The sequence below is a fragment of the Hyperolius riggenbachi genome, chromosome 9 (assembly GCF_040937935.1).
Source record: "Hyperolius riggenbachi isolate aHypRig1 chromosome 9, aHypRig1.pri, whole genome shotgun sequence".
Taxonomy (NCBI): domain Eukaryota; kingdom Metazoa; phylum Chordata; class Amphibia; order Anura; family Hyperoliidae; genus Hyperolius; species Hyperolius riggenbachi.
The window spans coordinates 279,070,831-279,098,587 of NC_090654.1; the positions used below are offsets into that span (position 1 = coordinate 279,070,831).

Here is a 27,757-nt window from a genome sequence, read left to right on the forward strand (position 1 = left end):
TTCATTAGATGTGAGCTTTCGATGCGATTTTTACAGAAAGCTTTACAGAGTGGGTGAAAATCCATGTAAAACTAGTCTATTGATCGATTGGATCATAATATGCAATCCATCCAAATGTCAGATTTCACGATTCACTTGGGAGAAAATGCCATATTTTACCTTATTATGGGATCAATAATTACCTTACGATTACTTTCGATTGTAAAACAAAATGCGCTGAAAGATTGCACCTGATGGAAAAAATTGTAATGGTCACAGGCACCTTTATGGATATAAAAAAAACACAATGGACAGATATTGTATAGAAGTGTAGTTAAAAAAATAAACAAAAAACAAACAACAAAATACAAGTGTTGAAAATTCAGGACTGAGATCAAACATTCTGCCTGTCGTTGGTCAGTGAAAGTCATACATTTTAATCAAACACCATGTGATCTATTGCAACGACAGTCTATTGCTTCTATTAGCCTCTATTAACCCTTTCCAAACCTATGCCAAACTAACTAATAATACTGTGAATTTAGGGAAATATGTTTTTGTTATTACTTTATATACTCAAAAGTCGACCTTCTGTGTAAGTTGACTCCAATATTTGATCCTCTTAAGCTGGAATTTGTTATTGACTCAAGTATAAGTCTACCCAGCAAAGTTAATGGCTGCACTTGGGGCCCAGGAGGGGTTAATAACTGCATTAACTCCTCCTGTCCCTTAAAGAGAAACCGTGACCAAGGATTGAACTTCCATCCCAATCAGTAGCTGATACCTCCTTTTACATGAGAAATCTATTCCTTTTCACAAACTGATCATCAGGGGGCTCTGCATGGCTGATATTGTGGTGAAACCCCTCCCACAGGAAACTGTGAGGACCATGGTCCTGGCAGTTTCCTGTCTGTGAACCTCATTGCATTGTGGGAAATAGTTGTTTCCAACTGCCAAAAAAAGCAAGTGGCATCTCCTTCCACTGACATCACCTGCCAGCAGTAAAAATGTGATAAATGTCAGAATGTAAATCAGGGAGAGGAAAGATTTTACAATGGGCAAACACTGGATAAATCATATATACATAATTATTGTAAAAAATGAAGCACTTTTTTACTACATTATTTTCACTGGAGTTCCTCTTTAAGTGCAGCCAATAACTCCTCCAGGCCGCCAAGTGCAGCAATTATTCCCTACCCTTCCTGCATCCCAGTATTTCCCCTCTGCCCCTTTCCTTGTTAATTGCTGTGGCCAGGACTTTCACACCTGTGTTTTCTTGGCATTTCCTTTATCAAGAAAGTGTCACCACTGGCTAAATTGCTGCAAATGGGAATGTATTTATTTTATTTATATAGCGCTGACATATTACGCAGTGCTGTACAAAGTATATTGTCACTAACTGTCCCTCAGAGGAGCGCACAATCTAGTCCCTACTATAGTCACATGTCTATGTATGTATTGTGTAGTGTTGTATCATGTCTAGGGCCAATTTAGGGGGAAGCCAATCAACTTATCTGTATTTTTTTTTTGGCATGTGGGAGGAAACAGCAGTGCCCGGAGGAAACCCACACAGACACGGGGAGAACATGCACACTACTTACAGATGCTGACCTGGCTGGGAATCAGGGACCCAGCGCTGCTAGGCAAGAGCGCTAACCACTGCACCACCGTGCTGCCCAATGTCACTAATAGTACACACATTATTGAGTGTGCTCAGTGTTGCCTGTGACTCATATACAAGTCTACCTCTATACTTTTATTTAGTGAGTCAGGCCTACATTTCTAGACTTATAGTGGAGTATACGCAGTAACTTTATTATTTTTCTGAATAGTTTAAATTAGTTTTCCACTTTTCTCAGCTCTGTTTCCTCCCTTCTATAGCCTTCCGAATGGCTGTTTGTTTCCGACAGCTCCAGGCTGGAGACTCCGAACATCTCACTTGTGTTACCGCACACTCTAATCTGTGTGTATTTACATCTATGTGGTATTTACCACACAAGTCGGTAGTTTCAGGTTCCCATGAAGTAACAGCCTTAGTGAAGTGACATTTCAGAAAATGTTTGGTAAAATCAGCTGTTTTAGCACATGTGGTAATGCTTTATGAATTGACATGTATGCAGTAAGCAAAATAAATTGCTCATTTTTTTGGGGTGGACACAAGCAAGAGTTCATCCTGTTGAAGGCCCAGGATTTAAAGGGGAAAGGAGGTGCTGAGGGGGAGTGGATAAAGTGGCTGGATAGAGTACTGATTAAGGGCTTTGCCTTTGACATAGAAGACCAGGGTTCGAATATTGGCTCGGGCCAGTACCTATTCATTTCAAGGCAAGACTCCCTAACCCTGCAGGGTGGCCTCTTGAGTGTGGCCACAGCTCTTGAGTGCTTTGAGTCAGACAGGAGAAAAGGGCTACACAAATGTTCAGTAGATAGAGGATATATGCGCTTCCAAAATGGATTGCACATAAAAGCATGCGGTACTAAAACCCTTCACCAGCGTTGAGGTTTCCTCCATCCAAAAGAGTCCTTACTGTACCCACAACAGTCAGCAGGCAAGTAAATATGCTTATAAACCTGTTGAAGTGGTCCAAGGAGAAAAAAAAAAAATCCACTTCCTCCAGCTCCCGGCAACCGACCTGTGCCCTCGCCACAGCTCCGTTGGCTCTCGGTCCCCTTCGGTGAAGAGGCCGACCTCGCCAGGTCGGCATCTCCCTCCATCTTGCTGCGTTCCACTCTGCGGCTCACTGAGTTGCACGGACAACATCCGGGCTGTTCTGCGCAGGCGCAGAACTACTGCGCAGTACAGTCCGGATGACGTCAACGTGACAGAGCTACAGGCGCAGTAGGAATCCTGCGCTGGAGGGGACCCAGGACCCCCAGTGGTGATGGCACGGAACGGCTGGCAGGAGCTGGCGAAAGCCCCAGGCAAGTGGATTTTTTTTATTTTTTAAACAGCTCGGATGTTTCCTTTAATCATGCTCAGGCACTGTCGGGTCCTACCTTTGAAGGGAACACATGCATACACAGAAATCAAACAGCGACAAACTGCACTACTCAGACCATTTTAATCTCCCCATAACTTATCAAAAGTAGTGATGGAGGTGAACAGCTCGCCTGCGAACAGCTATGGTCCTGTACTACTTCCTGGTCACTGTCTCTCAGTAGTGCGCATGCCCTGGCGCGAACGCTTTCAGTGGTCTGCATGCCCTGTCACGGAGGAGCATGTCCTTGATTGCGCACCTGTGGTCGGGCACTCTTTGCGCATGTGTGACGTCACAAAGCATACCCGACCACAATCGCGCAATCAAGGATGCACACCGCAGGGCCAGGGCATGCGTACTACTGAACTACATCACTAAACAAAAGGTTGAGCGCAGCTTCCCTTGCTTGTGCGTATATCTCAGCAGCCATTGTGATCTGGCTGTGGGCTGTGGCTCTCCTGCGTAGTCCATTTATATAATGCTGTGAGTTGTGCAGTTTTTCGCTTCCTGAAGAATTTAGACTGATTTATGTGCATGCATGGTTACTAGCTTGCTGCCAGGTTTGGATAGAGTAGGTGAGCTCTCGGAATCAGAACAGTTCCGATCTCCTCATTGGAATTCACCCGTTACACTGTTTTGGGTACCTCATTCCGTTCTGTGAAAACTAGCTTCAAAAACAAGAATTTTCAGCAAACACAGGTTTAACTCAATGGCTAGGAAAGGAAAAATTGGCTTCTAAAACAAGAATTTTCGGCCCATAGTGTTGTCAACAAAATGGCAGTCGGGGATTCCTTGGTCCGCGGAGGCCACACTTAAGTGGCAGAACAAGCGGTTTTTCACATGAATAGGGGGTTTAAGGGACCCCCTGCCATGGTCCCCTGGACCTCTAATCCATGTAAAAAACCATTCTGCCACTCTAGTGTGGCCTTCGGGGACCGGCCATCTGGTATCACTGTTTGCCGGAAAGTCTTGTTTCAGAAGCCAATTTTCACTTTCCAAGCCATTAGGTTAACACCGTGTTGGCTGAAAACTCCTGTTTCCGAATCCAAGTTTCACTGTTTTAAGGCTATGTTTGCTAAAGAGGATCGTTTCCGAAGCCAATTTTCGCATCAGAACTATTGACCACATTGAGCTCAATATAATATGCCTTGTGGAACACAAAAATCAGAATACGAAATGTGGTATTTGAGGAATGCCGGATTTGGATGAAATTGGAATTTGGCTGTTCCGATCAACCCTGGTAGGGACCCTTTTGAATGGAGGGAACCTCAACGCTGGTGAAAGGGTTTAGTACAGAATGCTTTTGCATGCAATCCATTTGGAAGCACAAATCTTCCATTAGTGCATTGAATACTATACATCATTACTAGAGTACCAGCTTGCTGTGAGTGTTTGAGTGCAGAGGGTTAATGGTTGTTTGTGTTTCTTTTGGTCGGAGGTGGTCATATGCCAGATTCTGATTTGGATAGTAGTTTGTCCATATGTCTTTGAGGACCAAGTCCACTGGAAACCAACAAGCCAGTCTTTCCTGTTTCCTGGCCAATGGCAATCCCAGGCAGGGGCGCAACTGCAGGGGTGCTCAGAGCTGTAAAAGGTCTACCATTAGGGGCCCCAAAGCTTTGCTGGGGGGCCATTATTTGTAGTTACGCGCATGATCCCAGGCCCGGTTCTTTTCTATCTCAGTAGAAAGGTATCTACTCGAGAAAATCCATTACTGCTCGAATACTGCGGTTTTGACACAGCCAGAGGATGGTCACTGCTCCGCCCTGTGGGAGGGGCTTAGGTACACATGACTTTCAGATGTTCTTTAGAGTCTTGTTAGGAATACTCTTCTTCCTGTCCTTGCCGCTTTTCTTTTGTCTCCTCATATACTCCTCAGGGTTGGAAAGAAGCTGCAGCTCTTCATAAGGCTTTCTGGCCAGTCTCTCCACATGTATTTTCTCAAGCATGAATTCCTGTAAAAAATAAATCAATGGGAAAATTTATGTATAACTACAAGACACAGGGGGATGAGATTCCTATGTGTCTCTTTATTTGGTAAGCTCTCCTTCTCCCGGTCTGGCCACTATAAATGACATGGGATCAGCGACTCTGAAAGTAAGTTGTGCTGTGACCCAGAATAGGAAGCCTGCGGGTCCTCTCTGCGCATGCGAAGGCTTCCTGCTCCCTCCGCACGTGAACTGCAATATGACACGCAGCAGAGGGAGGGGGTAGAGGCCAGGAAGCCTGCGCATGCGCAGACAGGAGCCGCAGGCTTCCAGTTCCGGGTCACAGCTCGACTTTGTCAGAATCGCTGATCCAATGTAATCTTTAGTGGCCAGACCGGGAGCAGGAGCGCTTACCAAAGGGGCCGGTGAGTGTATGGACCTCCCTCCTGTGTCCCCATGCATGGCTGAAGCAGCGGTCGGAGTGTAATTAGTCACCCGATGGCTGGCTCCATGCCTGTGTCCCACGCAGGCAGCTGTCTCCTCTACTCTCTTCTTCCTGTATGACGCGTGATTACACACGCGTCATACAGGAAGTAGAGAGGAGACAGCTGCCTGTGTGGGACACAGGCATGGAGCCAGCGATTGGGTGACTAATTACACTCCGAACGCTGCTTCAGCCAGGCAGGGGGCCACAGGAGGGAGGTCCATGTGGAGAGAGGGAGGATTATGTCAGCCCCCGCCTTGCAGTGACCCCCATACCTGCTATCTATACTGGGGGTTCGATACCTACTACCTATGCTCGGGCAACTATACCTGCTACATAAACTGGAGGCATCTATACCTACTACCTATGTTCGGACACCTATACCTGCTACCTATACTGGGGTACCTATTCCTGGCTACCTATACTGGCTATATCTGGCTACTTCTACTGGCTGAACCCATACCTGGCTACCTGTAGTGGCAGCACCTATACCTGGCTACCTATACTGGCTGCACCTATACCTGGCTACCTATACTGGCTGCACCTATACCTGGCTACCTGTACTGGCTGTACCTATACCTGGCTACCTGTACTGGCTGTACCTATACCTGGCTACCTGTACTGGGAGCATCTATTCCTGGCTACCTTTACTTGCTGCACCTATATTTGGCTACCTGTACTGGTGCACCTATTCCAGGCTAAATATACTGGCTGCACCTATATTTGGCTATCTGTACTGGCGCACCTACTCCAGGACAAGAAAAGCTGGATACCAATACATATCTGGTATCATTGCATTCAGCAGAATCAGGGCTTTTACATATAGTAACATTTTTATCAGTAAATGTAATTCTTTGAAAAATAAGAACACAACAGAAAATATATTTTAATTTTATTTCAACATATTTCACTGAAAAAATCTTGTTAGATCTCCAGCTAAAGTTTCGGTGCTCAAGCCCAATTTATTATGGAAAAAAAACAATATATACTATGCCCTATTTCATGTAGGTTTTCTTGTCAAAAATCCTAAGTAAACCTAATGAGTGCAAAATATCTAAAAACTGCTTGGCAGTAGATGCTTGCGTTTTGGACAAATTGGCTGGCAGGGAAAGGGTTAAACACAATCCCCAGAAAACAGAAGTAACAGAAAACAACAAACAGCACCCGGTCCGCTCTCACCTTGATCATGTCCAGCTTTTCAGTAAGTTCCACCTGGGCCAGAGGTCCGTAGTGCTTCATCTGACACTGATCCGCCAGATTAATCACTGCCAATAGCAGGCTGCCGATTTCAACACTCTGCACGACACAAAGAGTAGAAAATGAGGAATGCAAGTGAAAGTGTGCTGCCCATTTTCATGCGGAGGTAGGGAGGTATCATGACTGATATGGAAGGGTGTCCAGAAGGAAGGCTGAAGCTCGTGAGAAGTCCTGTATGTAAGAGTGTGCTGCCCGCTCCATGCGGAGGTAGGAAGGTATCATGACTCTGATATGGAAGGGCCGGTTCTAGACTTTGTTACCTGAAGCAAACATTCGTCCTTCCTGCCCCCACACATTTGAAATGCAATGATTAACCCACACGACACACAGCAATCATACCACATATAAACTGCAACAATTGGGCCCACGTATCATCACTGGTGTCAGTGACCTGTACCACATCCTTCCTGCTCAGTGTGTGTGAGAGATGATGGAGAGTGATTTGCTAGTCGATTATGTTAGAAGCTTTGGTTACTAAACTGCTGTGAATGTGTAAATATGATCCTGGGATTGAGTTTGGTTTTGAAACAGGTCAGTGTCGGATCGGTCAAAACCAGCTTTATCAGCTGAACGACCAACTGTACACACGCCCAATTTGACGTCCAAACGACCGGTTGTTTGGAAAAATCTGACGTGTGTATGAGCCTTTAGTTACAGGAAGTCAGACACTGACCTGTTTTAAAACCAAACTCTATCCCAGGATGTTTACACATTCACAGCAGTTTACTAACCAAAGCTTCTAACAGAATCAATTAGCAAGAGAAAGCAAGACGTTCACTTAGATTGAGAAAAAAAATGAAGATTAGACTACTAATTAGCACTGATCTATATCCCCTGCCCTGTACTTGTTTTTAAGATTTTATGATACTTCCATAAATCAAATGAATCAAATGAACATTTTCTAAAAGTTCCTGGTGTTTATATTTATGAAGGTGCCCATACATTTGTTAATGCTTCCTGTCGATTCCAGGCAGATCCGTTCACTTTGATCTCCAGACATGAAATACAGATTGCTCTTAACCTCTCCACTGTGTCCGTAATCAGACACCATAAGGTCACTAGCCTGTGTGTGATGAGAACCTTAGGAATGTCCTCAAAGGGCTGGCTGAATAAGGGCCAATTTACAACTTTTTTTCAACTTGTGACTGCTTTGCCTGTAACTTTGTACATGAAGTCATCAGAACATTGCTGCAGACTAAAGGTGCCCATACACTCGTCAGATTGGCAGCAGATAGATAAGAAATGCATCTGATGATCTATCTGATGCGTTTTTAGAACATTTTTTACCAGGATAGAATTCCAATAGATTTCAGTTTGAAATCTATTGAAATTCGATCTGATGGCATTTCATTTTTTTGCCATCAGATTTCCATTAAGGCCAATGCAAAATGATAAGCAATCTCATCAGATCGACCTAAATTTTCCATCCTGCCAGTTCGACAGAAATCCATCGAAATCGGCCATCGATCGGTCGATTGGCCAACCGATTTTCAATCGATCAATCGATCTGGATCGATCGGTAGGCCAGAAAATCGGCTCAGTGTATGGGCCCCTTTAGACAGATATTTGAAACGAACCCTGTGGAGCAGGGACAGCGTACAAATTCCAAACTTTGTATAATATCTGTGTGGTGGGCACATGCAGACATTAGAACAACTGTACAGAGAGCAGTTTGTTTTAATGGACCCTTAATTTTTATGGGACCCTTATCAGTTTGCCGCCTCTAGGGAGTACTACTCTGAAATAATTGCCTCAGATGGTGTCATGGTATAGTAAGTCTGGCAGTGGGAAAGCCATTCAGAAGGAGGGGTTAAGCTCCTGAGAAGTCCTGAATGTAAAAGTGGCCATACACTGGTCGATTTGCCATCAGATTGACCAACAGATAGATCCCTCTCTGATCGAATCTAATCAGAGAGGGATCATATGGCTGCCTTTACTACAAATTGTGAATCGATTTTAGCATGAAATCGATTCGCAATCTGTGGAGCTGCCGCTGCCCCCCGCCAGCTATACATCACCTGATCCGGCCGGGTGCGAGTCCCCCGTTTTCTGCTGTCTTCTTCTCCGCACTCGGCTCCTCCAGCTTCACTTCACTTCCTGTCTGGGGAAGTTTAAACAGTAGAGGGCGCTCTACTATTTAAACTTCCTGCCGGGACAGGAAGAAGTGAAGCCTGCCGGAACCCAGCGTGGAGAAGGAGCAGCGGTGACAGCGGGGATACGCTCCGGCGGAACAGGTAATGTATTACCGCTAGCGCCAGTCGTCGGGCATTCTAACGCCGCCATCGACGCACTCCCGACCCGCCGGCAATCGAGCGGAATTTACCACACGGACGGATCGATGGGAACAATCGAATTCGGTCGGAAATCGATCGTTCGGTCGGCGTTTTGCACGACTATTTCACAGCAGATTCGATCACAGTGATCGAATCTGCTGTATATCGGCGGGAAAATCGTCAGGTATATGGGCCCCTTTAGAGTGAGAGGAGGTGACTGAAGTGGAGGACAAGGGCTTCATGTGAGGCGTAAGAGTTGAGTCTGGAAATGAGTGAGGAAATAGATCAGCACAGGAGTCAGGCGATAAGTCAGAGATGGCAGCCTCCGCATTCTTCTGTTTCCCCTCCGCTGCCCTCTGCCCAGATTGGACTCACCTGGTTGCGGAACTGACTCTTCTCCCGGTTGAAGCTGAGTTCCAGTTGTTTGTTCCTCTCCCGTATTCTGTCATATTCCAGCTGCAGCTGTGACAGCTCACTGGTCATCGTCTGGCGAGACAAAACATTACACAGCGTCATAATGCTGCGTGATAATTTCAGGTGCATTTTAAAGCTAATGGGAATCTTAATAAAAAAATAAAATAAACAGATACTTACATAAGGAGGGGGAAGGCTCTGGGTCCTATAGAGCCATCCCTCTTCTCTCCTGGTCTCCACTGTTAAAGAGGTTCCGTGGCATGCGTAAAAAAACAAAAACTGACACTTACCTGGGGCTTCTGTCGGCCCCCTGCAGCTGCCCTGTGCCTGCGCCGTCCTCCTACAATCCTCCGTTCTCTGCCGCCGGTCTGGTCTAATTATTTGTCTTACTAGGCGAATAATGCTCGCTTCCGAGCGCGTCATCGGGAGCTTACTGCGCAGGCGGAGTACAAGAAAACTTTGTACTGCACAGTAAGCTCCCAATGACGCGCACGGGAGCGCGCACGGCCGCGCAGCTGCAGTCTGGCTACAGGAATAATTAGACCGGGTTGGGCGACCGGGAACTGAGAATAGTATGAGGACGACGCAGGAAACGACAGCTGCAAGGGGCCGATAGAAGCCCCAGGTAGTTGTTGGCTTCCTTGATTAAAGGGACTTAGAGCTCAGCTTAAAAATGAAAATAGTACTCACCCGTGGCTTTCTCCAGCCCAGTGCTGGTCGGGAGGTCCCACGACGGCGTCCTGGCTCCTCTCCTAGGCCCCGCACCGGAATGGCTGCCCGGCGGTAGCCCGGCGACACTCGGCTGAGTGTCGGGCTCCTTCTTCCGCGTATGACGTCACCACGCCGGCCGCCTCGCGTCATCATGGCGGCCGGAGGGGAAAGTACTGCGCATGCGCGATTAAAGCGCGCATGCGCCGTACTGCCACGCCGGCCGGGCAGCCATTCCGGAGCGGGGCCTAGGAGAGGAGCCAGGACGCCGTCGTGGGACCTCCCGACCAGCACTGGGCAGGAGAAAGCCCCGGGTGAGTACTATTTTCATTTTTAAGTTGAGCTCGGAGTCCCTTTAAGTCCTCTGCAATGGGAGGCTTCAAAAGTCTTCGGGAGCCTGATTGCTCCCACAGACAGGCGGCTCTGTACTGCACACGCGAGAAAGTGCGCTCGCGCAAGCGCAGTGGGGAGTTGCCCATCTTTGGGAGCACTTAGGCTCCTGTCTACTTTCTAAGCCTTCTTTGGCAGCAGAGAGAGCAGTATTTGATCAAATTTTAAAAACTGCTACCAGAGAGCCAGCATTGAAACAGGGACCAAGAGAGGAACGGGAAGTATAGGACCAAAAGCCTTCCCTCTCCTTACGTAAGTATCTGGTTGTTATTTTTTTTTTTTTTTATCTTTCCTATTCACTTTATAGTGGACCTGAACTCTTGCACAGGACACTGTAATAAATATTTGTAGGTTGCCATGGGCAACAACACTACACCTTTGTTCAGCACCATATCACAGAAAGTGTGTTAACTTGACACTCATCACAGCAACAGCACAGGAGATAGAACTGCTTAGACGTCGTCACAGGTTAAGATGTTTATTCGGAAAACAAATATACAGATGTGCAGCAATCTTCATTACATGTTCCCTCAGCAAAGCAATCGGTCTGTCTTAAGTCTTCTTTAGCGTTGCGGCTCGTGGTCTATCCCTTGTGAATAGACCAGGCTTTCTCTTAGAATACCTCTATGTACTTAGGCCTATATACAGCATGCAGTTACGGAAAGTTAGTAATAAAAGTAAAGTTGAAATGAAAGATTAAAGTCAGAAGTGCCCCCCTGGAGCCCCGTTGGCTGTTTTTATATTAGCCTCTAAAGAGTTAAATGTGACATCATCCAGCAGGGACGGCCCAGTCCCCATCGCATGCGGATAATAGCATGTAATAGAGGACACGGTCCGCGCCTGCTCAGATGGGATAAGTCAAATATGGCGTTTCCTTTTCTGTTACCCCGTAAATGAGGTAATATGTCCCTATTATTTAATGTACTTGTGAGCAGGTTTTCATAACATTGGCTCATGTTTATCCTGCTGCAGCCTGGAGGTCTGTACATCTCGGCCTGATAAGCCCTCCAGCCTTGTGTGAGACACAGGACAATGCTCTACTGCTTCTAGAAATACCTCTAAAGCAGGGGTCTCAAACTCGCGGCCCGCAGGCCATTTGCGGCCCTCGGTACAATATTTTGTGGCCCGCGCCGGCAAAAGCAAAAGAAACACGGAAGCGAACTATTTTACCTTATAGTTCGCTTCAGTGCTCCCAAGTAATCCGCCTCATCCCCGCTGCTAAACGAGGGCTGCAGAGCTCCCAAATCCCCCGGGCAAACATCCACGACTGCGATGAGGGGCAGAGCTTCCAGCTGTAGCTCTGCCCCTCCTGACCTCAATCGCCGCCTCTCTCTGTGAAGGAAGAGTGAGAGGGGCGGGCAAAGGCGGCGATCCGCTGCGATTGACATCAGGAGGGACAGAGCTGAAGCTGAAAGCTCTGCCCCTTCCAGGAAATGCCGGCGGATTGCCTTACGGGGATTTGGGGGCTCTGCAGCCCTCGTTTTGCGGCGGGGACACGGCGGATTACTTGTAATGGGAGCACTGAAGTGAACTATAAGGTACAATAGGCAAAATAGTTCACTTTTTGTGAAATCCCTTATGCGGCCCAGCCTCATCCTGACTTTGCCTTCTGCGGTCCCCAGGTAAATGGAGTTTGAGACCCCTGCTCTAAAGAGAGACTCTGCAGAGTAAGTTCTTTTACTAGGCCTCAGAATTCAAGCATATCATACTTAAAGTCTAACAGACACAAGGAAAAACGTAACAGAAATGCACCCTGTATGCATTTAAAGAGTTTAGCCTGTGTAATTCCCCCTCATTTCTGTCTAATCACTAGTTATAGTTTGATCTCCCCCCCCCCCGGTGTCACATGACTGCCTATGGCAGAGATGGCAGATAAGCCCATTTGAAAGCACAGGCTGTAAACAATATGTCTGTTTCCATGAATCAGGAAGTAGAAACTGTGCAGATTTATTTTAGTAATTGTATCAGCTGTAACAAATAAATTATTTTTGTTTAAAGCTTATTATGCTGTTGTGTATCTTTTAGAGCAGAGAGGAGTTCTGATTTCAGGTTCACTTTAAGTAAATGTGGACCTCATGAAGTTTTCCCGGCTCTGTAGAGGTTTGTGTGGTTACTTCAGAGGTGAAGGTGTTCTTAGACTTGGCTGAGCCCGGCAGTCAGTAGAGCAAACGGGATACTTTTCTCATTACCGCCCTGCAACTGTATTCTCTAACTTCCGTTACATGAGCCTACAATAATCTATTGTAAATGTGAAACAGCCGGCGTCCGATTCTGAGCGAGTGCCGGGTAATCCGGTAATTGTGCTGCAACTTGTAGCAAACGTGGATTGCTCAACTGTGCTAGCGAATGGCCACAACAATAGCAGCGATTAGACTGCTCCCTGCCTGCTGGCTGGATGGCAACAAAACTTACTTCAATACAGGTCCAGAGACAGCCAGGATCTCCTGCAAGGCTCATCGTGTCACTGACGTGAGCCTGCGTTCAACTGTATATGAAGGGAGACTCGGGCCCGCCCCTTCCTGCCTCACTGAGCTTCTCTCATTGGCCAGCCATCAACTTCTCTAGTCATGTGATACTGGTAACACAATCAGTGAGCACCGTTAGTCACAAGGAGCACGCGTAAGTTAACAGCCCACTTTACGCTGCACTAACGCAGCATAGCATGTGCTGAATCAAGCCCATTCTCTCTTCAGATATAACTGTAAAATTCAACATTCCGATTGTCAGGATTCTGTGTTCCGACCATACAATCGTTTCATGATCTTCTCCATATACTGCGTGGTTTCCTGTACAATTCAATTGTAAAAATCTGATCAAAGATTTGGAAGGAGGAAAATATCTTACCAATAATGAGCACCTTAAAGGGGCACTATGGCGAAAAAGTGTAAAATATGTGCAAACAGACAAATAAGAAGTAGGTTTTTTCCAGAGTGAGATGAGCCATAAATTACTTTTCTCCTATGTTGCTGTCACTTACAGTAAGTAGTAGAAATCTGACAGAAGTGACAGGTTTTGGACAAGTCCATCTCTTCATAGGGGATTCTCAGCAAGGCTTTTATTCTTTATAAGGATATTCCCTAAAAAGGATTTAAACAATGATGCTGGCCAGCTTCCCTGCTCTCTACACAGTTTTTTGGCAGTAGGACAGAGCAACTGACATTTACGAAGGCCTGGTGCACACCAAAAACCGCTAGAAGATTTTGAAACGCTTTTTCTTCTTTTTCTGCAGTGTTTCAGCTAGCGTTTTGAGTTTTTGTGTAGCGGTTTTGGTGTAGTAGATTTCATGTATTGTTACAGTAAAGCTGTTACTGAACAGCTACTGTAACAAAAAACGCCTGGCAAACCGCTCTGAAGTGCCGTTTTTCAGAGCGGTTTGCGGTTTTCCTATACTTAACATTGAGGCAGAAACGCCTCCGTAATCCAAAATCTGCAGCAGCCCGGGAGTATGCGTTTCTGCAAAACGCCTCCCGCTCTGGTGTGCACCAGCCCATTGAAATACATTACCCAAGCGTATCCACAGCCGCAAGCGGATCGCAAACTGCAGCCGAAACGCTCTGGTGTGCACCAGGCCTATGTGCTTTTGAAAATAAATAAATCCCTGAGAATCCCCTATAAAGAGATGGACTAGTTCAAAACCTGTCGCTTCTGTCAGATTTCTACTACCTACTGTAAGTGACAGCAACATAGGACAAAAGTAACTTATGGCTCATTTTATTCTGGAAAAAACTTACTTCTTATTTGTTTATGTTTACACATATTTAAAATTTTACCATTTCTCGCCATGGTGCCCCTTTAAGGCTTCTTTCACAATCATCCATGGGATTTTAAGACTTGTCCTTGTGGGTTTTTAGGCTTTTGGCCGAATCTGCGTGTAGCGATTTCTCAGTTCTCATTTTATCTATTTCGTGCACGTTTTCTTTGCTATTTTTCGTGTCTACCAATGAAGTTAAATTAAATGAAACTTTATGTAAATAACTTCAATTTCGCATACAAAATTTTGCATACCGAATGCAAATTTTCTGTGTTTCGCATGCAATGCCACTGAAGTACATTAGATGTTTGGCTAGTGCAAAATCTCAATCAAGTTACCAGTTTGCAGGTGTCGTGCTGCCTCTTCAGCGTCTCCAGATCGTGCTGCGCTTCCTCGTGCTCGTCCGAAAGAACGCCCAAGTTATTCACTAAGTTCTCGTTGGTGAGAGCCAGCGTCTCATAGCGCCCGATTATGGCCTTTACCGGAGAATCCACCCCATATTCCAAATAGTCTGCAAGAAGGAGAGACAGATATAGCACCTTTCAGGATCAGTGTAGAACAGGGTTGTCAAACTCCAACCTCTTGCACACTACATGCGACTCCGATTTTCTATACGATCCGATTTTTTATTTCGAATAAAAAAAAAAAATTAAAAAAAAAGGGACTGCATGCTGCTACATTTTTTTTTTTTAATCGGAATCAAAAATTTTATAAAAAAAATAAAAAAAATGGAATTGCATGTAGTGTACAAGAGGCCTTAAAGTGAACCAGAGACGAAGCACCCTTGTGTATTTTACCATGGAAATCAGTGGGAACATTAGAGAAAACATTTACCATGCTCTCTGTTCCATCCTCACTGCTAAAAGTGTCTGTTATCTAGCTGAGATAAGAATCCCGGACTGAGCATTGATTCTTGCTTTGCTATAATGACTCAGCTATAATGATTCCTGAGCAAAGCCAGCAGGGGGCAGGCTTGGACTTGAAGACAGCAAAGAACACAGTCTCAGCTATAATTATTCTGTAGCAAAGCCAGACCGACTGCTTAGTCGGGATTCTTATCTTAGAGGTGATAACAGGCAAATTAAACAGAGAACAATGTAACAAAGAGCAGATTAGGTGTTTACTGTCATGTTCCCACTGATTTATAAGGTAAAATACATGAGGTTGCTTCATCTCTGGTTCTCTTTAAAGGACACCCGAGGTGACATGTGACATCATGAGATAGACATGGTTAGTACAGTGCCGAGCACACAAATAACTATGCTGTGTTCCTTTTTTTCTTTCTCTGCCTGAAACAGTTAAATATCAGGTATGTAAGTGGCTGACTCAGTCTTGACTCAGACAGGAAGTGACTACAGTGTGACCCTCACTGATAAGAAATTCCCCTTTTTACCTCTTTCTTGCTCTCAGAAGCAATTTTCTGCTAGGAAAGTGTTTTATAGTTAGAATTTCTTATCTGTGAGGGTCACACTGTAGTTACTTCCTGTCCAAGTCAGGACTGAGTCAGCCACTTACATACCTGATATTTAACTCTTTCAGGCAGAGAAAGAAAAAAAAAAGGAACAGAGCATAGTTATTTGTGTGCTAGGCACTGTACATACCCATGTCTATCTCATCATGTCACATGCCACTTTGGGTATCCTTTAATCATGCAAGTAGCATAACCATAAGTAAGTAGCATCACCTCTCTAACTCTCCCTCTGGTGATGAACATAAGAGATGCCACTAGAGGGCAATATAGAGAAAGCCTGCCACATGCTGCAGAGCGATCCCGCTGCAGAGAGGCGAGTATAACTTTTACAGCTCCACTCGCGACTCTTCAATGGCCGGGCAAGTCCTTCCCAGCCTCCGCCTCACCTCGTCCGTGATTCCCAATCCTTGACACCAACCACGACGTGGAAGCTGCCACAAGCCGTCACAGTGATCACGTGTCACTTACTATCAGGAACTTTATCCACCATCTTCAGCAAGAACTCTTCAAACATCTTATTCCTCCTCATCCGTTCTTGGAGTTTTTGCTGTCTAGGGAGGAAACCATAGAAAAGTTACTAGGATTAAAGATTTATCCACCTTCCTCTGCAAGTCTAGGTACAGCAATACAATTTCCTGGCGGATTGACGAGAGACGGACGATTATTTCTGAGAAGCAGGAGCTCGCGGTGCCGGCCGCGTAGCGCCTGACTTGGGTGCCGCTATATCACTAGTACTATAGTGCGCCGCCGCGCTTGGGTAATTACATCTCCCTCTGAATTGTTGCGACTCGGAACAGAGACCTAGCCACTAACAATTAACCACTATAGGACCCTGGGCTTAACCCCCCCTAGTGACCAGGCCATTTTTGACAAAATTGGCCACTGCAGCTTTAAGGCCTTGCTGCAGGGCCGCACAACTCAGCACACAAGTGATCACCCCCGCCATTTTCTGCCCACCAACAGAGCTTTCTGTTGGTGGGGTCTGATCGCTCCTCAGACGTTTGTGTTTTTTGAATAAATTAGGTTTTTTTTATAATAAATATTATTGTTTATTTTATTACCCCTCCCTCCCCTCCGCAACCAATCCCAGTGATCGGCTCTCGAAGACATCAGCCTAGGAGAGCCGATCACTCTCCATGCCTCCCAGGGGGACAGCTGTGTCACACGGTTGTCCCCAGTACAGCGCTGCCTTAGATTGCAGCGCTGTACAGACTAGACGGCCTAACAGTCTCCTAGCAGCGATCGCCGCTGGGAGACTGATGGCGGAGCAGAGCTCCATCATTTAAGCGGATATGCACGTGCAATCTACTGCAGAACACGCCCCCAGGACTGCACGCCAATAGGCGGTCCTGGAGCTGCCGCCGCATCCACACCAATTGGCGTGGAGCGGTCATTAAATAGTTAAAACATAGTGTAAACCTGAGATCCACCAGGCAGGAAAGGAATCATGTAAACCACGATGCAGATGAAATAGGTATCCCTGCCTCTCTCCCCTGCCTGCTGAGCTGCCAACTCACCCCACCTCCCTCCACACAACACAGTTACACAAGCCATGGGCAGCCGCGGGAGGGGGGGGGGGGGGGGGGTAGGGGGCAAAAATAGGCTGGCTATACTGGATAAACCTACCTAGCTAGCCTATGCTGGGAGCACCTACCTGGCTAGCCTATACTGGGAGCACCTACCTGGCTAGCCTATACTGGGAGCACCTACCTGGCTAGCCTATACTGGGAGCACCTACCTGGCTAGCCTATACTGGGAGCACCTACCTGGCTAGCCTATACTGGGAGCACCTACCTGGCTAGCCTGTACTGGGAGCACCTACCTGGCTAGCCTATACTGGGAGCACCTACCTGGCTAGCCTATACTGGGAGCACCTACCTGGCTAGCCTATACTGGGAGCACCTACCTGGCTAGCCTATACTGGGAGCACCTACCTGGCTAGCCTATACTGGGAGCACCTACCTGGCTAGCCTATACTGGGAGCACCTACCTGGCTAGCCTGTACTGGGAGCACCTACCTGGCTAGCCTGTACTGGGAGCACCTACCTGGCTAGCCTGTACTGGGAGCACCTACCTGGCTAGCCTGTACTGGGAGCACCTACCTGGCTAGCCTATACTGGGAGCACCTACCTGGCTAGCCTATACTGGGAGCACCTACCTGGCTAGCCTATACTGGGAGCACCTACCTGGCTAGCCTATACTGGGAGCACCTACCTGGCTAGCCTGTACTGGGAGCACCTACCTGGCTAGCCTGTACTGGGAGCACCTACCTGGCTAGCCTGTACTGGGAGCACCTACCTGGCTAGCCTGTACTGGGAGCACCTACCTGGCTAGCCTGTACTGGGAGCACCTACCTGGCTAGCCTGTACTGGGAGCACCTACCTGGCTAGCCTGTACTGGGAGCACCTACCTGGCTAGCCTGTACTGGGAGCACCTACCTGGCTAGCCTATACTGGGAGCACCTACCTGGCTAGCCTATACTGGGAGCACCTACCTGGCTAGCCTGTACTGGTAGCACCTACCTGGCTAGCCTGTACTGGGAGCACCTACCTGGCTAGCCTGTACTGGGAGCACCTACCTGGCTAGCGTATACTGGGTATACCTGGGAGCACCTATACCTGGCTACCTTTGGTGAAAATCTAGTGTGTGTACAGATGATTTGAAGAAAATCATGGATCGAATCAAAATCACAATTTCTGACAGAAAAATGGCAATTCAATCTTTTCCTAAAATTGTTCATCCCTAAAAAATACTAAGTAACAATAATGACTCTACCGGACTCTCTTTGCGTCAAGGCGTCCCAGCGTCTCATCAATCTCTGTCTTACGCAGTTCATTTTGCCGGGAATCCGCCTGGTACTTCACCACCGCCCGCCTCTGCTTCGCCTCACTGTCCTTTAGGAACTTCTCGAATTTCACAGCTTTATCGGAATACTGCAAAAGCGGAGACAAACATTTATACAGTGCATAGATAATGTCATCTAGCAGGGTTTCTCAACAGGTTATTGGTATGAACCCCTTTTAAAACCCTGTACTCACCAAGTACCCCCTAGCATAGTAAAAATTATTACAAAGTACCCCTTGCCAAATATATATTTAATCGTAGTACGATAATTGGTTCTAAACAATTCCCAAGCATTTACTATTGCTTTTAATGAGCTAAAACACTAATTTGATATTGTTTAAATAAGATTTATAATTTTCTAAAACTCATTGTTATTTTTGGTTAAAGGATACCCGAAGTGACATGTGACATGATGAGATAGACATGTGTATGTACAGTGCCTAGCACACAAATAACTAGGATGTGTTCCTTTTTTTAATTTCCTGTCTGAGTCAGGACTGAGTCAGCCACTTACATACCTGACATTTAACTCTTTCAGGCAGAGAAAGAAAAAAAAAGGAACACAGCATAGGTATTTGTGTGCTAGGCACTGTACATACACATGTCTATCTCATTAAGTCACTTCGGGTATCCTTTAAGTGTAATCAAGCCCGAGTACCCCCTGGAACCATCAGAAGTACCCCCTGGGGTACGCGTACCACATGTTAAGAACCTAGGATCATCTATGGCCTCTCTAACATCCTCGTGAATTACACACAGTGTGTAGTGGCTGTATAAGATGAAGCTGGTTGTGTGAGCCAGCCCTCAAAGTTAATCCATTGCACGAAAAAAACGAAAAATCATCAGGTTGTAAAACATTCATAATACAAAACGGATATCACTGACCCCAGTAAGCTCCTGAAGATCCCCCAGAATCTGACAGAGAGACAGTTACTGCCCCCGAGTGAGTACTGTAGGGGGATGGGTGTTGGGGGTTCCCTATCAGTGAGTTCAATGACCTTTAGTAATCTCCGGCCCTGCCCCAGGGCTTACAATACTGGAAGTAGACAAGTTTAAAGCGGAATTCCCGGTATAGTGAAAATAGTTTTGTCCAGCCAGGTTCTGCAACTTTGGGTTCAGCGCATGTGGGCGGTTAGGGTTAGGCGTTAGTGGGGGGTGTTTTAAGATTAGGCATCGGTGGAGGGATCTTTTGAGGTTAAGCATCTGCAAGGGGGGTAGTTAGGGTGTAGCCATTGGCAGTGGGGGGTGGTTAGGGTTAGGCATTGACAGGGAGGTTAGTTAGGGTTAGGCATTGACCAGGGAGGTTGGTTGGGGTTAGGCATTGGCAGTGAGTTGGTTAGGGTTAGGCATCAGCAGTGGGTTGGTTAGGGTTTGGCATTGGCAAGTGGGTTGGTAAGGGTTTGGCATTGGCAAGTGGGTTGGTTAGGGTTTGGCATCGGCAAGGAGGTTGGTTAGGGTTACGCATCGGCAGTGGGTTAATTAGGGTTAGGCATCAGCCAGGGAGGTTGGTTATTGTTCGACATCAACAGGGTGGTTGGTTAGGGTTAGGCATCGATCAGGAAGGTTGGTTAGGGTTAGGCATTGGCAAGGAGGTTGGTTGAGGTTAGGCATCGGCAGTGGGTTGGTTAGGGTTAGGCATTGACCAGGGAGGTTGGTTGAGGTTAGGCATTGGCAGAGAGTTGGTTAGGGTTAGGCATCAGCAGTGGGTTGGTTAGGGTTTGGCATCGGCAAGGAGGTTGGTTGGTGTTAGGCATCGGCCAGGGAGGTTGGTTAGGGATCGGCAGGGAGGTTGGTTAGGCTTTGGCAGTGGGTTAGTTAGGGTTAGGCACCAGCCAGGGAGGTTGGTTAGGCTTTGGCAGGGAGGTTGGTTAGGGATCGGCAGGGAGGTTGGTATGGCTTTGGCAGTGGGTTAGTTAGGGCTAAGAATTGACAAAGCGGTTAATTAGGGTAAGGCATCGGTAGAGGGAGGATTCGGTGTAAGAACAGGGTTAGGTTTGGCAGCAATTTATAATAGTCATAGCTATAGAAAAAAAAAATTTCAGCCGATTGCAAAATTTGATAAAGTTCAACAACATTTTTTTGGGGACATCAGCACCCAGTATAAGTGACCCTATTAGTGTGAGACTGTCTATTCTACCATCCTGGTACACACCATGCAATTTAGACCATGCAATAGACATGTCAAATAGATTATTTACGACAGGTCAGATTTGATTTCTTGTCGTTTTTTCTGATCTATTTTCCGATCACTTCTATACAAAATCGATTATAGAAACTATCAGAAATCAGATCCGACCTGTCGGAAATAATTGCTTCGACCCATCTATTTGACAGGAAATTGCACAGTGTGTACCAGGCATTACAACAGTGTGTCAAAATGCATTGCCCATGGCATGGAGTCCTGATCTGTCCTGTAGGTATCTTGTGTCTGCATGTTGCATTATTTATCGCCCTTTGTTACCCTCAGGAGAGCAGCCTGGACTGCAGAGGACAGTCAGAATGGAGGAGGTCGGGGAGAAGTACAGGGCGGAGATCAGTCTGTGCGCTCGATCGTAAACCGTAATATAAAACGCCGCAGAGAATGCACACCCCTCTGCCAGACGCACAGCGCTGGAGGGGCAGGCTCCTTTAAGGGAAAACAATGTGAGTAAGGCCACTGGAATTTATAAGAGGTCTACGCAGATAAGCGTGAATTCCAGCATCCAAAATAGAACAGCGTCTCCCCTCCTATCTGCAGGAGGACACTGTAGTTCCCAAACAGACAACCTCGCTAAAGGATATGTAAAGAGATGACACCGAGAGCCCATTGTAGTGTAGTATGTACTGGAAATGTGGAATATGAATGGAGTACAAGATAATATACTCACAAATGGTGTGTATACAAATAGCGCTACAATATTCATGAACCGGTATCAACCTGTGAAACCTCAAAAAAGTCTCTTTAGCAAAAGCAAGTTCAAATCGTTCAAATAGTTCCAATTAGTATCTGCGTGTATGCGCCCTTCTGCAGGATATAGCAAATCCCTTATAGAAAATAGTGTATGTAGAGAAGGCGCTCCACTTCAAAGTAAATAGATGACTGAAGATAACGTGTCCCCTTTGGGACCGCACTCACCCCTTACGGTGGACCACTGTTAGACTGGTCAGTTGAGCTCAAACAGGATGTTCCTCTTTGGCACCCGGTCCGTCCTCAGTGCGCTGTAATGTCCACGAAGGGTGGTGGTCCTGGGCAGACAGATGGTTCCTATAGACCAGATACTCCTCAAAGAGGATGTAGTGCTCCGGTATACCTCACAGAGGGAATGAATAGATCATAGCATAACTCCGTAAAAATTCACAAAGGTTTTATTCTTTAAAATCGTACTCACAAACTTGGGTAGGTACAGGCGTTTAGAGTATATAACGGGCTCTCCCCCGTGCCTCCCGGGTAGGCCTATGAAGGTGCACCGCTCCACTCAGATTCCGCCGTCCGTTCCCGTGTTGATAGCAAGTTCCTGGTGTGTCCTGTGGCTCCACCCGACGCGTTTCGTCACACCGCGTGACTCATCAGGGGCGCCCCTGATGAGTCACGCGGTGTGACGAAACGCGTCGGGTGGAGCCACAGGACACACCAGGAACTTGCTATCAACACGGGAACGGACGGCGGAATCTGAGTGGAGCGGTGCACCTTCATAGGCCTACCCGGGAGGCACGGGGGAGAGCCCGTTATATACTCTAAACGCCTGTACCTACCCAAGTTTGTGAGTACGATTTTAAAGAATAAAACCTTTGTGAATTTTTACGGAGTTATGCTATGATCTATTCATTCCCTCTGTGAGGTATACCGGAGCACTACATCCTCTTTGAGGAGTATCTGGTCTATAGGAACCATCTGTCTGCCCAGGACCACCACCCTTCGTGGACATTACAGCGCACTGAGGACGGACCGGGTGCCAAAGAGGAACATCCTGTTTGAGCTCAACTGACCAGTCTAACAGTGGTCCACCGTAAGGGGTGAGTGCGGTCCCAAAGGGGACACGTTATCTTCAGTCATCTATTTACTTTGAAGTGGAGCGCCTTCTCTACATACACAATATACTCACAAAGCAGGGTTACCTCCAAGGCAACCACTGTGCAGGCAGGTGGGGGGATAGACAGACAGTAACAGAGGTGCCTCGCTCTTCTACTGACCACATATGCTATTGCTCCGTTGTTATTGCCTGATGAAGCGGGATCAAACCTGCGAAATGCGTTGCATATTTGGAGTTCATAAATAAAATATATTGACTGTCTTTACTACAGTCGTTGTGTGTCTACTTGGAGGAGGTAAGTCCACCACTACCTCCTCTATTTACCAAGAATTTGGTTTTTAAGCTCATTTAACTTCCTTTTATCCTTTCGGCACCTCTGTTCGCCTGCATAATACTCACAAAGCAGGGTTACCTCCAAGGCAACCACTGTGCAGGCAGGTGGGGGGGGGGAGGGGGGAAATTGTCCTGACCCCTCTCAGGATTAAGAAGTCGCTCTCTGTAGATAGGAAAAAGGGGGGGGGGGGGGTCCCCCCCTCCATCAAGGGTGGATACAAAACCAAAAAGAAGAACAGAGGTGCCAGAAGGATATAAACAGGCTTTAAAATTGTTAAAAATTGCTTGGGAGGCAGTGGTGGACTTACCTCCTATAAGTAGACACTACAAACTGTCAATTAATGAAACAAATAATTTATTGGCATACTCCACAATAGGTTGCAACGCATTTCGCAGGCAATCTCCTGCTTCCTCAGGCATTCATGAGTGGGGGAGCATATCTTAGACCAATAACTGTTGTATGCTCCCCCACTCTTGATTGCCTGAGGAGGTAGGAGATTGCCTGCGAAACGTGTTGCAACCTATTGTGGAGCAGAGATGTTGCGAACGGTTCCCGAACCGTTCGCCGGCGAACATCTCTGCTTCACTGGGCCTTGTACTACTTCCGGGTCGCTATGACCCGGAGTAGTACGCTTGCGCTGCCCGGCGGAGCGCGTCCTAGATTGCGCTACTGTTGCCGGGCACTTTCTGCGCATGTGCGTGACGACACGAACGACGTCACGCTCATGCGCAGAGAGTGCCCGGCAACAGGAGCGCGATCTAGGACACGCTCAACCGGGCAGCGCAGGCGTACTACTCCGGGTCATAGCGACCCGGAAGTAGTACAAGGCCCAGAGATGTTCGCCCGGCGAACGGTTCGGGCCATCTCTATTGTGGAGTATGCCAATAAATTATTTGTTTCATTCATTGACAGTTTCTAGTGTCTGCTTATAGGAGGTAAGTCCACCACTGCCTCCCAAGCAATTTTTAACAATTTTAAAGCCTGATTTTATCCTTCTGGCACCTCCTGTTTTTCTTCCTAAACTTACTAAAGGGAAAGTCTGTTCACAACAAGGGAACTACAAGAAGAAAAAACACCAAATTATTCCCAAGCTTACAGTGACCTGCCAATACATTAAAGGGAGCCCGAGGTGAGACGGATATGGAGGCTGACATGTTTTTTTCCTCTTTAATAATGCACATTGCCTGGCTGTCGTGCTGATCCTCTGCGTCTTATGCTTTAATGTGTACCAGCGACGGGGAAAAAAAATATAGAGAGTTTTATACATACCTGGGGCTTCCTCCAGCTCCATGCGCACGGATCGATCCCACGCCGCCGTCCTCCGCTGCCCGCAGCTCCGGTACCAGATACCATAACTTTCTCCAGTCGCGGGCAGTCTGCGCAAGAGAAGTGCACACCATATATTTATCTCTCCGGCAGCCCTTAGAGAGCGCACTTCCTCTTGCGCAGACTGGCCACGAATGGAGGAAGTTACGGGACCCGGTACCGGAGCTGCAGGCAGCGGAGGACGCCGGCGAGGGAGCGATCCATGCGCATGGGGATGGAGGAAGCCCCAGGTATGTATATAACTTTTTTTTTGTCTCTGGTTTCCTTTAAAGGATACCCGAAGTGACATGTGACATGATGAGATGGACATGTGTATGTACAGAGCATATCACACAAAGAACTAGGCTGTGTTCCTTTTTTTCTTTCTCTGCCTGAAAGAGTTAAATATCAGGTATGTAAGTGGCTGACTCAGTCCTGACTTAGACAGGAAGTGACTACTGTGTGACCCTCACTGATAAGAAATTCCCCTTTTTACCTCTTTCTTGCTCTCAGAAGCCATTTTCTGCTAGGAAAGTGTTTTATATTTGGAATTTCTTAACAGTGAGGGTCACACTGTAGTCACTTCCTGTCTAAGTCAGGACTGAGTCAGCCACTTACATACCTGATATTTAACTCTTTCAGGCAGAGAAAGAAAAAAAGGAATACAGCATAGTTATTTGTGTGCTAGGCACTGTACATACACATGTCTATCTCATCATGTCGCATCGGATATCCTTTAAGCCATAGCCCCTAAACAAGCATGCAGATCAGATGTCTCTGACAAAGCTGTATGCGTGTTTCAGGTGTGTGATTCAGACAGTACAGATGCCTGAAAGATCAGCAGGCCAGCCAGCAACTGGTATTGTTTAAAAGGCAATACATATGGCAGCGCCTAATATTGTGTAGGTCCCTCTTAACCTCCTTAGCGGTAACCCCGTGTGTGACACGGGGTAAGCTGCCGGAGGGTGCCGCTCAGGCCCTGCTGGGCCGATTTACATAATTTTTTTTTTGCTGGACGCAGCTAGCACTTTGCTAGCTGCGCCAATCACCCCGATCGCCGCCGCCGCGCGCCCGATCGCCGCTATCCGGTGCGGCGCGCGCCCCCCCCCCCAGACCCCGAGCGCTGCCTGGCCAATCAGTGCCAGGCAGCGCCAAGGGGTGGATCGGGTCTCCCAATGACGTCCCGACGTCGCTGACGTCGGTGACGTCATTCCGCCCCGTCGCCATGGCGACGGGGGAAGCCCTCCAGGAAATCCCGTTCTTTGAACGGGATTTCCTGATCGCCTATCGCCGGAGGCGAACGGCGGGGCTGGGGGGATGCCGCTGAGCAGCGGCTATCATGTAGCGAGCCCTGGGCTCGCTACATGATTTAAAAAAAAAAAAAAAATTTAAGAAAAACTGCTGCGCTGCCCCCTGGCGGTATTTTTCATACCGCCAAGGGGGTTAAAGGACACATCCGAGCAGATTAAAAATAAAAAAATCCACTTACCTGGGGCTTTCTTCAGCCCCTGCCTGCCGTTCTGTGCCCACGCCGCAGCTTCTCTCCACGCTGGTCGTCCTGGGTCCCCTCCGGCGCAGGATTCCTACTGCGCCTGCGCGAGCAGCTCCCAGGGTCGCACTGATGTCATCTGGACTGTACAGCGCAGAACTACTGCGCCTGCTCTGTACAGTCCAGATGACGTCAGCGCGACCAGTGAACCGGCGCTGGAGCGCAGAGGGAGTTGAAGCGGAAGCCGCCCTGGCGAGGTCTGCTTCACCACCGGAAGGGAGCGGGAGCCACCGGAGCTGCGGCGAGGGCACAGGACGGGTGCCAGGGACTGGAAGAAGCCCCAGGTAAGTGGATATTTTATTTTTAATTACCTCGGACCACTCCTTTAAGGCTGGGATCCAGAACAGGTGCTTTTCCTGGAACGATCGTGATGTGGCTAATGTAGCAACTGATGCGATCGCACCAGGATCGCTTCTAAACTGCTGCAAGCAGTGTTTTGCGATCTCTCTGCAATTGCAATGCTGCTATTGGGACCACCCCCATAGGGATAATGGTAAATCGCTTGGTTGATCGCCAGTGATTGGCATGTGCTGCCAAAAGCGCACCTAGTGGTTCCCACCTCTTATTATGATATGCTATTATGCAGTTACATATGAGGGGGCGGAGTGGGGTGACAGGGTCATATGCATAGCCCCGCCCCCTGGCTAGTGACGTACTCTCTGCTGGGCAGAAAGTACGTCACTGGGATTCCCGTTGTGCACACTGCCTGCAGCGTCTACTGAATTGCATCGCTACATACTCAGTGCAGTAGGCACAGATCATGTGGCACATGCTTCAGACATTGCATTGAAAATGCGGCGATTTGAATACTTCCAGTGCAGTACATCGCATCGTGTGAAATGTGCAAGTCTCCATAGACTTGGATGGCTCTTAAGTGGGGGGCCTTAGTCACAAAGACTTGTAAAGCGGGGAAGGTGAGAACAGGTTTCCAGTGGGAATAAGTAGAATAGATCGGTTGCACTTTCCTCACCTCCTTCTCCCTCAGTTTCAGCTCCTCCCTTCTCGCCTCCAGGGCCTGCAGGCGCTCGCTGAACTCCGCCCTCTTCTGCACCAGCTCTTGGCTGACACGGTCATACTCCACCTCTTTCTTCAGAACCAGCGTTTTTTGCAGAGTGTTCTTACTTTTGTCCAGAATCTTCCCGGCGGCCTAAAAACAACCAGGGGAATGAGATGACAGGAAGCATAAAGAGGATCTCCGACCACGGAAATAGATTAGCTTGGCTTTTCCTGTGACCAGCACAGATGGTCGGTGATATGCTAATAACCCAAATACAGCCGATTCTGATTCGCCCAAGTCCAAATAGCACACAAGTTGTATGCAAGCTGGTATTATGAACAGCCCTGTAGTAAGTTACTGGTACATATTTTAACTATCATTTTCAACAATTTCAATTGTGTATGGAAGGGGGTGGGACATCTAAAAATAAGAATTTCCCCAAAAATATATGTACTGTAAACCTCTATTTTTCTAAAATATTTTATTTTTATATCTTATAGGTCTCTCATTTTTTTTTTTTTTTTTACTTGTGGGAGTGTTTTTTTTGTTTTTGCTACAGCGACAAGCTTATCTCAGCATGCAAATAACAGAAAGCTTCCCATTTTGGATAAGTTAAGGAAACTTATAACCAGAAGGCAATTCAATTCCTCCCTCCTTTTGAATAGTTTACACAGTGATGCAAACCTGTTATCTAGGTGATGTTAAAGTAAGCTGTGTGAGTGAAAGTAAGCTGTGGCAGTAGGGAGAGAAAACAGAACTGGGTTTGGAAAAAGAAAGAAAGAAAGAAAGAACTCTGACTCGTACTATGGGACTGCAAACTTTTAGTACCCTTCTGGAAGCTTATTGAAGGATTTATTAAGGAAATGGCAAGTAGAGATGCCCCTTTCACTGTCCAGTTCTTCCTCCTTCAGCTCCAGGAGAGGAGAGGGGAGGCTCTATAGCACCCATTTTTTTAAATGAGTTCAGACTCTCTTTAACCACTTGACGACCAGGGGATTTATGGCTGATCTGTGCTGCGTGGACTCTCCAGCCCGCAGCACAGATCAGGATTATGCCAGGGCGATCAGACTTACCCCCTTTTTTCCCCA

At 47.2% G+C, this 27,757-nt stretch overlaps 1 protein-coding gene across 1 annotated transcript in view; it reads right to left on the reverse strand.

Moving 5' to 3' along the window:
* Positions 1–297: 297 nt before the first annotated feature.
* The window catches only part of CCDC197 (coiled-coil domain containing 197), a 34,381-nt gene continuing 6,921 nt past the window's right edge, over positions 298–27,757 (reverse strand). The window contains exons 3-9 of the mRNA XM_068254654.1: positions 26,643–26,819; positions 18,406–18,563; positions 16,099–16,181; positions 14,498–14,670; positions 9,272–9,382; positions 6,546–6,662; positions 298–4,909 (exon numbers count right to left, since the gene is read on the reverse strand). Coding sequence (XP_068110755.1) covers positions 4,751–4,909; positions 6,546–6,662; positions 9,272–9,382; positions 14,498–14,670; positions 16,099–16,181; positions 18,406–18,563; positions 26,643–26,819 — 978 coding nt within the window. The 3' untranslated portion in view covers positions 298–4,750. The remainder of the gene's footprint in view (positions 4,910–6,545; positions 6,663–9,271; positions 9,383–14,497; positions 14,671–16,098; positions 16,182–18,405; positions 18,564–26,642; positions 26,820–27,757) is intronic.